Source organism: Helianthus annuus, chromosome 13 (genome assembly GCF_002127325.2).
Source record: "Helianthus annuus cultivar XRQ/B chromosome 13, HanXRQr2.0-SUNRISE, whole genome shotgun sequence".
NCBI lineage: Eukaryota > Viridiplantae > Streptophyta > Magnoliopsida > Asterales > Asteraceae > Helianthus > Helianthus annuus.
In genome coordinates this window covers 18,412,635-18,424,058 of record NC_035445.2, presented here as the reverse complement: position 1 = coordinate 18,424,058, position 11,424 = coordinate 18,412,635, and the positions used below count along the sequence as shown (strand labels likewise).

The following is an 11,424-nucleotide window of genomic DNA, read 5'->3' as shown; positions in this document are numbered from 1 at the left end:
CTACGGTTAGATTGAAGATTATGGGGTTCAAGCTTGGGAGTGAGCGGAAGCACCGTAAAGTATTGGATACTTGGCAGATTTCGATGAAGAACTTGGATTGTGACCCGGGCTAGAGTGTGTTTGGTTCGGGTCTTCTTTTGATAGAGGCTTTGTTGTCGGGCTTTGTTTTTATTTTCCTGGTTGTTTTGTTTTGTCGTTGGTTGTTTCCTTGGATGTTCTAGTCTTGGTTTGTCTTGACTAGTAGTGTGTGTCAATAGCGTGGCACACCCTGTTCTTTTTTGGTTTGGTGATTTATAAAATTAACCGGGGTAACCCTTTACCCAAAAAAAAACTCGTCACTACTAGTTTAGTGCTTGTTTAGGGTTGTAAGTTAAGCGGTCTCGACAACCGCTTACACTTTCGAACCCGACCCATTTGGTCGATCATTAGGATCCGACCAAACTTATTTAGTGATCATAGTTGCATAGGGAATAACCTACTGAGGTTATATGTCACACCCCCAAAATCCACATGCGGAGTATCACCGCTTGGAGGCGTGACTGACCAGGATCAAGCCACCAATCGTATTGAACAAAGCGTATAAGTAAATACAAAATCCAACACAATATAATTGGTGTCCAGTCAAAATATAGTTTAAGTTGTAAGCGGAAGCATAATGTTTAAAACCAAAGCATAAGTTTAAATGGTTCAATAGTTTAACATGGCACACAACTGTCCATGCCCCACAATGACCACGCCTCCTCATGCAAGCTCCGTAAGCACCTAACGACCTGCAAGGCATGTAACAACAAGTCAACAACAAAGTTTAGCGAGTTCACAGTTGGTTGTTTCGTTTTAGTGTTTGTTTCGAAAACCATAAGTTGTTTCGTAAACCACGAGTTAGCCAGTATCCTTGTTTCCCAAACCATATCCAAAATTAGTGGGGGCTTCCCCATGTAAACCACTAGACCGTTACCATATCGACAACTGACAAACAATAAGTTGTGCCCTACGTCAATGTCTATCATCATTGACTAAGTGCCCAGATCCATTAGTACACGCCCGTCCGACCGGCACGGTTTGAGGCTTGTCAACCCTAATAGCGCTATTAACTAATGACCCGCTCGCCATTGGCCCGACGATTACGTCGATATAAAAATGAGGGACTTCATGATAGAGTTTTGTCTAGTAAGCTAATGTTGTCGTCCTTCCTATGGAGGAGCGGAGGTACGTAATCTACCCAAGGAGATTACACAACTTCGATGTTGTCGTCCTTCCTATGGAGGAGCGGAGGTACATATTCTACCCAAGGAGAATATGCAGGTTCTATTTAATCTCTTTACCCATTCCCTAACCACCGGGAATCCCATGCCTTGTAGAAAGTGTGAACTCACCTCGGTTTGCTCGGCAGATACACGAAAAGGTCACTTGAGCTATAAAAGGTCAACCACGTCCTAACATGGTTACCATACAAGTCAGGTCTAGGTTCAAGTAGTGCACATATGGTTTACACATAAGCTAACAGATTGCAACACGTAATGATCATGGCAAACACATAAATCATCTAAAACAGTCAAGTCCACATAATATTTACTTGTGCGACATAGATGAGGGGGCTGTTATGGTTGTGCAGGCCCAACCATCTTATGCGATCCAAAGAGTGAAGTCCAATAACAATCGGCCCAACATGTTGTGCGTCCAGCACAACCTTGTGCGACTCACAACGGGTTGTGCGATTGGAACCATACCCGGCCCAAAGCATGCAACCCAATATCCATACGGCCCAATTAAACAGCAAACATTGGTCTTGTGCGATCCGAATGGACTTGTGCGGTCCGGGTCATCTTGTGCGACTGGGTTTTGGGCTCTAAGGCCCAATCAACATAATGAAGTCCAAACATTGTGTGTGGCCCAAGACTTGTGCGATCGGCACTTCCTTGTGCGATCCACACGTCTTGTGCGATCAAGCAATTCCAAGCTGTACATAGTGTATTAATAGTTGTACCCTAGCATATTCTAGCTTGTGCGATTTGGAGCTTGTGCAACTGACTTGTTCGACTGGGCTCTTGTGTGATTAGCTATAAGTTTCCTTAAATCATGCAATGGGTTACAATTATCCTAACAGTTTCCATTTAACTTGCAAGATTCAATTTAACAGTTTCCAATCATGCAATATTCGATCAAATCAAGCAATTTTCATTAAATTCATATGAACCCTAACAATTTATCTAATCGTAACACTTAAGCATATTAACATGGTTCATGTTCTTGATCACTAGCATGCATACTACCATAACAATACTACAAATCATCCGCACATGAACACATTACAGCCGATTAGCAAGCATTCGGTTAACATCATTCGATTAATAATTCCTATCATGATCTAATCATACTACACATATGAGCCGAATAACAAACACTAAATTTCATTACAATCGATCACGAAGCATCCTTAAGCTATCATATAGAATCACATCAATCACAACATCATCCAGTCATATAACCAATAATAAGAAGACTAACCGATTAGAAGGTAGAACGAAAAGGGTGATCCTAATCAAGAAAATCTTCGATGGAAAGGGGGTGTTTGCCGTCGGGTTTGAGAGGGAGAGAGAGAGAGAGAGAGAGATTTAGGGTTTGGTGTGTGTTCTAGTGTATGCAAATTATGAGAAACAAACCTTCCTCGGGCTACCCTTGGTTCGAATGCAAAAGATGTGGGTCGAGGATTGAGTGGCACTAAAGTCAAATAGCTTGTACGATCGGATTAATGTTGTGCGGTTACATTATATACAATCATTACACAAAGTCACATAACACAAACATAACATTTCATTTAAACTATGCATCACACAATCCATATTGTCCGGACAAGTTACATCAAAGCATCACGAGAGGTTTGAAATACGAGTTGTCACATTATACCTTACGATCACATAGGTTGGTTAGTTATTTGTTAAGTAGTTTATATGCCCATAGAAAATGACCAAAATGCCCTTTTGAAGCATAAATTCATATTTCGCATATGTAATCAAGTTTTTTTTGGGTAAAGGGTTACCCCGGTGATTTTATAACATTCAAATAAAACCAAGTAGGAAGGCTAACAAAAACCTCCTAGTTCTCTTAGCGACATACCGCTAAAGAGGAAACAAGAAACAACCAAACAAAAACAACCAATTCTAGCACAAAACTAAAACTAGAAACATAGGTATTCAATCTTCAAGGAGATCTTCCGTGCCCAGCTTCCACTCCTCCAGGAAACGCTTAACATTGGATGTTTGCTTGTACTTGAAAGATATTAATTTTGCTCTCACAGTGTTAATAACAATCTCAACAATCTACTCCGGAGGCCTCAACCTGTTACTAAAAAATCTAGAGTTCCTTTCAGTCCAAATAGTATATGCCGCCGCCGCAACAAGCAGCTTACTAGCAACCGCATAAATAGCTTTGGAATTGGCTCTCGGAACCAGCCAACTCGAGATTTCATCCCACGACTCATGAACCGAATTCATGCCAACTTTGTTCCGCACACTACACCACACTGATCTCGAATAATTACATTGAAAAAACAAATGATCATGTGTCTCTAGATCCGCATAGCACAATAAGCAACACATTTGGTTCATAGAACCCGTAACCCTATGATTCCATTGTAAAATACGGTCTTGTGTCCAAAGCTTCCTCTTGAAGATAAGCCAACATATGAACGCATGTTTTGGAATATTGAAAGACGACCAAACCACCTTTGACCAAGCAGCCAGAATGTCGCCAATACGTATAGACTCCCACACCTTCTTAGACGAGAAAGGAACTAATTTACCCTCCGAACTCAACCACAAGACTCTATCCTTCACAGAAGACAGACTCAAGGGCTGAAGCTGAAAAAAGCTCGGGTACACACTCCTCCATTCTTCCGGCCAAGACCACACTCCATTATGAATAGCTTCAGCAACTTTAGACTTGATAGAAAACCCATATCTGGCCATTTGCCGAGGGGTAACAACATTTGCAAGAGGACAATCAGCATTCCATTTATCAAACCAAAGAAAAGCAGTTTGACCATTGCCGATTTTACACCATAAATAATCTCGAAAGATATGTCTGCATTTCATTAATCTCTTCCAACCCCAAGGGGAGTTGGCTTGCACCAGAATATCCCATAAACTATGCCCACGAAGCCTATAGATACGAACCTAGTTAGTCCACAATGATTCTCTACCCGCTAAAAGACTATAAATATGATACGCCATCAAGGACTTGTTCACATCGGAGATACGCCGTATACCCAACCCACCCTCCAACTTCGGAAGACATACATCTCTCCACGCTACCTTTGCACTCCCCTTAGATAAAGTACCATAACCCCAAAGAAACCATTTCATTTTGCTCTCCAGATCCTTTATTATACTAACCGGCAAGATGAATACTGACACCCAATAGACATGGATAGAAGAAAGCACCGAAATCACAATTTGAAGCCTACCAGCAAACGAGAGGAACCTGTTCTTCCAATCAGCGATCCGTTTATTCTTGCGCTCCACCAGAACCTTGCAATCTTTAACTAAAAGCCTCGTTGCCCGCAAAGGAACACCCAGATACTTAATAGGGAGCTTCCCCTCCTCAAACGGAATGAAATGAGCAATCCTGGTCTTAACCGAGCAAGAAACATTACAATAAAATATAGTGCTTTTTGCGTTACTAGGGAGCAGACCTGACACCTCCTGAAACTCCTTCAAAGAATGCATAATAACCTTGATCGAACCAACATCACCCCTAGCGAATAGGAAAAGGTCATCAGCAAAACATAGGTTAATGATCATTTGCTTCTCACACTTGTTATGGAATCTAAACGAAGCATCCAAATCAGCTGCTTTTATAAGAATCAACGTTAACACTTCCATCACCATAGTAAATAAATATGGAGACATTGGATCTCCTTGACGTAATCCACGCTTACCTTTGAAATAACCATGTATATTCCCATTTATACTTAAGGAAAAAGAAGAAGTCGTGACGCATTCCATTATCCAAGAGATAAAAAGAGGCCGAAATCCAAAACCATGCAGAATATCCCGAAGAAATGTCCAATCCACTGTGTCATAAACTTTTTGTATATCCACTTTCATAGCACATCTAGGGGGACCATTTGTACGGTGATAATTATGCATAAGTTCCTGAGTTAGCATTATGTTATCAGAAATTCTCCTACCTGAGTTAGCATTATGTTATCAGAAATTCTCCTACCTGGAACAAACGCTGATCGATTGTCGCTTATAATATCCTTTAACCCTTCGAGAATCCAGCTCGTTATTATCTTACTTTTCGTCTTATAGACCACATTACAACACGATATAGGCCTGTAATCCGTAACTACTTTAGGAGTAGTAACCTTAGGAATAAGGGCTATAAACGTATGGTTAACCTCCTGGAGCATTCTACCCGAATCAAAGAAATCAATCACAGCATCCGTAACCTCACTACCAACAATAGACCAAGCCTATTTATAGAAATCAGACGTAAAACCATCCGGTCCCGGTGCCTTATTTTCACTAATAGAGAAGATGGCAGTTTTAACCTCATCTGGAGTCACTGGCCGACACATAGAATTAGCCACGAGAGGATTAATTGTGGTAGAAAAAACATCTCGGTTAACTCTACTCACCATACCCCCATTCGTTCCAAGGAACCCTCGAAAGTGATTAACCAACGCCGTAGAAACCTCTGCTCCTTCATACGTATATCCAGATGTGTCTTTGATAACATTAATTTTATTAACATGGTTCCTACATTTCACCACATTATGGAAAAAAGTTGTACTCGAATCACCTGCCTCTAGCTATTTTTGTTTAGCTTTTTGTTTCAAGAATCTCTCCTCATCTAACATTGCCTCCAGATACTTCTTTAAACAGACACCCTCGGCTTCCTTAATTTCCATGTTGAACGGATCGGCATCCAACGAACTCTGCAAATTCTCCAGCTCAACTTTCAGGTCTATCACTTTCTTGTGAAGGTTTCCTTGTTTACGCAATAACAGTCTAAATGGATGCTTCAGACCCCTAAGTTTCTTGACTACACGAAACATCGGAACCCCCACCACTTCCACGGCACAACCACTACTCACCACTTCCATAAAATCTTTTTTATGAGTCAAAAAATTAGAAAACTTAAAAGGTTTTGGTTTATTCCGAGAGGCCATATGAATTTTAATAAACCTGTACAATGATCTGAAATCCCATTCGGAAGGAAAACCCTATAAGCATCCACAAAGGTATCCACAAAACTAACATTTACCATTATTCTGTCCAATTTCTTCTGAATCCCTACACCATTCTTTGGACGTTGATTCCATGTAAAATGCATTCCATGAGCTCTAACATCAAACACTTCAAGAACGTTTACACATTCATTGAACTCTTTCATTGCAGCCGTAAGAGTAGAAGACCCGAAGCACTTATCTTCTAAATTCAGCACCACATTGAAATCCCCCATGATTATCCACGGGTTCGTCGAACCACTCCTTTATGCATTCTTAGAGAATCCCAAAGTTTCTTTCTTTCTTGGTCACTATTACTCGCATACACAAACGAAACATTGGTCATAGTTTTATCTTTTTTAAAGAGAACTTGAACATGAATTACTTGATCAGTTGCATGCAACACCATTACATCAACATTATCCACATTCCAACCTAACACGATTCTTGTACCTTTATTACACAAATTTCCATTTGAAGTCCAATCCCAACTTATAAAAACATTCTTGCAAATCACATCAAGATTAGTTACCTTAACATGAGATTCTAGAATAGCCAAGACCTGCAGCCCATTGTCTTTAACAAACTTCCGAACCTCCTTTTGTTTGAGGGGATGGTTCAAGCCCCTAATGTTCCATGTAGCAATACTATCCATTAATAACCTCCTGAGCAGGTGTGCTTGCACCTGTTTTAATAGATATACCAGGTTGAGAACCATCTAAGAAATTATACCCACCTATCTCCGCATTAAGCCAGACCTCATCAGCTTCCGAGCCCCATTCATCGTTCACATCGTTCAGAGCATCAAATGTATTGCTAGTGCGAATACCCGGTTCTTTAGATGAACTCGGTTAGGCAGTATCCACCTTTTCAACTTGTTTGTCAACCTTTTCGGCTGGTTTTTTAGGCCTATATATAAACCACTGCCTATCTTTAACATTATACTGATGTTTGGCCCCCTTTCTCCTGCTATTTCCACTTTTAAAACCCTGATCATCAACATTCTCTTTTTCATTAACTCTCATGTCAGGTTTCTCATGGACATTAGCTGGACATTCTTCAAACCCATGACCAAACACGTTGCAAGAGTTGCACCGTGGTGGCTTCCACTCATATTCCACCCTAATAATACTCTTAAGGTATCCATCATCTTCAATATTAGGGATAGCCACAGTCACACTCTCTTTCAACTCCTTTTCAGCATCTAACTCGACTATTGCTCTTGCATAGCCACTCCTTACCCACGAGTCCAAGCACATCTTAGTTGTTTCATTATCAAGCACCTTAGGGGCTCCTATTTTAGAGGCAATCAAGCTAAGCCCATCCTCCGTATAAGCAGCCATAGGAACGTCATGCATCTTTATCCAAACGGGTATCTTTTTTAAGAGGAACGTCATGCATCTTTATCCAAACGGGTATCTTTTTTAATTCTTCCTTTTCAAGTTCAGTGTTCGGCGACCACTGTTTTAGGAAAAGTGGTATGTTCCTAATCAGCCATGGACCATCTTGCAAAACTTGTTCCATACCATCTTTTGATTTAAACTTGAAAAAGAAAAAAACCTTTGCTATTCATCATACACTTTTGCAAACCATATTTGTCCCACCTATGGCTAACAAAATACTCAACAACCGGAAACGCTAACCTTTTCCCCAGAAAATACCCAAATAACACATTATTAAATCTATCTTGAACCTGCTTGACCGAGGCAATCGGAATAGTAACATCAACGTCAACATCCTCAACAGCCTTAGAGTTTTCCATGAAACGGAAGTTTACCTTCTAAGTTGGTTTAACAGTAGCAAGTTTCTCCGCATATGACTGCCCTTGTACGCTATTATCTTTATCCAGGTTTGTTACTTCAGGATCACAATTTCCGGGTTGACTGGGACGGTGATCTTCGTTAATTCATCGATTACATTAATCAGTTTCGGATCAAAACTGGATTGCTGGACAACACCCCTACGCGGTGCAAAAGTATTCCCTTCAATGTTCACTACCCGGCTAGCTATTCCTTGATACGGTAATGGTGGCTTAAACCTACCGTCATGCACATTGCCCTCAGATTTTTTACGTTCATCCATGATAAACACAACAACTCTCTCAAGAAACGAAACAACAGAACACCATGCAAGAAGAACTCGTAGACCAGATGACACGAAAGACACAAAAGAAAACCCTAATCTAGCAAAACCCTAATCCAAAAATCATCACAAAATCAAATAGAGAACCCGATCAATCAAGGTTATGCCTTACCAGTAGGACCGAAAGACCCAATACTCTATTCAATCAGATATGAGTGTTAGATTAAGGCCGACGATGAAGAAAACAAAAAAAAAAAAAGAATCCAAGATTGGACGATCAATAGTTGCTAACGAGTTCGTTACACTGTTTGATGACTCAAACACTGATCACAGGCTGTTATACATCTAAATCTCGAAGAAATCAGGGATCCATGAAAGGATGAAAGTCGCCTGCTAGAGACAGAGAAATAGGGTTTAATAAAATATATTTCGCATATGTAATCAAGTTTTTGACATATAAACTAATTTAGTAACATATTTAGGCATAATTGGGCATGTAAGACTTGACATAGGACATAGATAACCATCCGACCTTAGATTTACGCAAACGACACGTTATAGTAGCTCAAACTACCGTAACGGGTCGAAACGGGTCAAAAGCACTTAGGTAAACTTTCAAATCAGAATGTTAGCTCTATTAAATCATGCCATATGAGTTCAAATACTCATTTGATTTATAGAACCTCATTCTATCCTATCTCCCGATTTAGGATCCGATTATTAACGTAGTTACCTATATTAGGTGCCGTTTGATTCCGTGATCCTTGAAGCTTTAATTGGTCTTTATTCCAAGACTAATAAGCAATCCCATGTGAGTACATAGTCCCCTCTTTTACCGTTTTCAAATAATTTGGGGTGATACACATGTGCATACTTATTATTTTCGTGCTTTTTAATGCTTTTATGACATAAACATGCTAGTTTCATTTAGTACACGTATAGTACATTAAATTATGTTTTGCTATGTATGTTTACTGAGCATGCTAGCACATTGATTTTCAAAAACATATTTGTTGCATATGTTTACTCAGCATATGGACACATTGATTTACATCACATTTCTGCTATGTATGTTTACTGAGCATGCTAGCACATTGATTTCATGAACAATTCTACTTTGTATGTTTACTTAGCATACTTAGTACATGGTTTTCACATAGCATGCTTACATTAGTATGGCATTTGGTATGTTTAACGGGACAATAATACATTCATTAACATTGATCACGCTGCTCGGTGGTATCTAATAGTACCATCGGACTTGACAAATCCCGTTTCCGACTTCCTAGGTTTGTTTAGAAGTTGGGAATGACATAATCCGATATATATAATTGATGAACCTTTAATTCGTTTAAGGGTTTATCGGACAGTCGCAAGGCTTGAATGTATGCGATAAACATTACTGCATAAATGTTTGTATCCATAAAGCATTGTTTTCTGCAAAACATAACATTTGATTTAAACTTAGGTTTATTCAAAAACATGGTTTTGTATATTTTATCTATGGGGTTGAGTAAATACTATTTATTCACCATACATGACATTTATTTTCACATTGACATTACACATATGGTTTGAGTAGATACTTTCTACTTGCCATACATTACATTTGATTATACATGACACAGTTTACACATGACATTGGACATGGTTTACACATAAACATTTCGACATTGGTTTGAACAAAACATTTTGGTTGGTTATTGATAAGTGACTTATATAACGAGGCTATGTGTAATGTGATAAAAGCATGGTAGATACGTAGCTGGTACTTCCTATATATAAGTGCTTTTATTATATTACATATCGTAGCGTTATCTAAACCACTTCGACAAGACATGATACATTTTATACAAAGACACAACATTGTTTTACAAATGACATATTTTATACAAATTCATTTTTACTTGGTTATTTATTTAACCATGCATTATTCTTTTATATTATCTGATTTTCATATCGATTTTCACATGATTTGATAAAAGAAAACATTTTACAAGGTTCATGACTACATTTTTGTTAAACACGTCTTTTAACTACAAGTCATGAATCCTTCATAAACAAAACATATGTATCCCACAGGTATTTTTATGCTGATGTACCTATTTTCGCATGTGTTTCAGGTGTTAATGCTTGATGTTTGTGCTTCACTTAGGTGGACTCGGGCCTTAGTGAGTTAAAAGAAATTTCGTCCCGGAATTTAGCATGCAGTCACTAAAGAAGCTAGTGCGGTTGAGCGTTTTTGCGGGGTGTTACATCTGTCCAATTGAAATTTATTTTTTGGGCCAAATAGAATGCTTTTTTATTAGATGGTATAGATTAGAGTTACTTTACGTTTTGACACCGTTGCAACGTGTCGTACCATTCTTTAACTTAAAATAACAATATTTTCTTATGTGCTTATTTTTAGGCATATGTTGGTATAATTTCAAGTTGGGTTACGTTTAGACGTAAATTTTCATTAAAGTTATGTTTATGTTTCTGTTTTGGTCAAAAATTACCGAAGCAATTAAGTGATCAAATTAGTTTAAGTGAGGTAGTCTGCTTGAAAGGTGTGTCGAAAATATTCAAGTTAAGTTATTTGCAAAAACAGTTTGAGGATACGGCTCAGGATACAGAGCTGTATTGATGATCAAACAATGAGCAAAAAAGGTAAAGGGTGACACGGGATATACGAGGAAAGCCCTTGATCAATCTAGATCGCCGGCACAAAACCTCGGGAGCTGACAATCGCAGCTGCCTTGTTCTTCTATTACTTCAAATATCAGGATACAGTGCAGGATATAATGCGGATCAGCTAGGTGTTACAATGTGATTTGAATACAAGTGTTGGTGTGTAGTGATGGCTAGTAACTAGAGAGTAAAGTGTGCGAATGAAGGTGAGTACCTTAACTTGATCCGATCATACTATTTATAGTTAAGCGAAAACAACTAACTATCCTAATAAACCGGGATGCTTCGCATATTCCCAAGTAAACGTTGTAGTCCTGGTCTTTCGGGATCAACGTCTTTATTTCAACTGATTTGCCTGAGTCTTGGGGGGAAGAAGTCTTCTTGAACGTTGGAGACTTGTACCTCCTAATCTGCACGTTATTAATTCAGTCAACACC

The 11,424-nt window shown here is 39.0% G+C and overlaps 1 protein-coding gene across 1 annotated transcript; it reads right to left on the bottom strand.

Annotated features, from left to right (window-relative positions):
- Positions 1–3,317: 3,317 nt before the first annotated feature.
- Positions 3,318–4,091, bottom strand: LOC110900593. Its single transcript, XM_022147478.1, has one exon. It carries the CDS (start codon positions 4,089–4,091, stop codon positions 3,318–3,320), a length of 774 nt encoding a protein of 257 aa, XP_022003170.1.
- Between the last annotated feature and the right edge of the window lie 7,333 nt (positions 4,092–11,424).

What these genes read in the sequence shown, in the direction of transcription:
- LOC110900593 (XM_022147478.1), bottom strand. Translation starts at nt 4,091, where the DNA reads ATGAAATGCAGACATATCTTTCGAGATTATTTATGGTGTAAAATCGGC.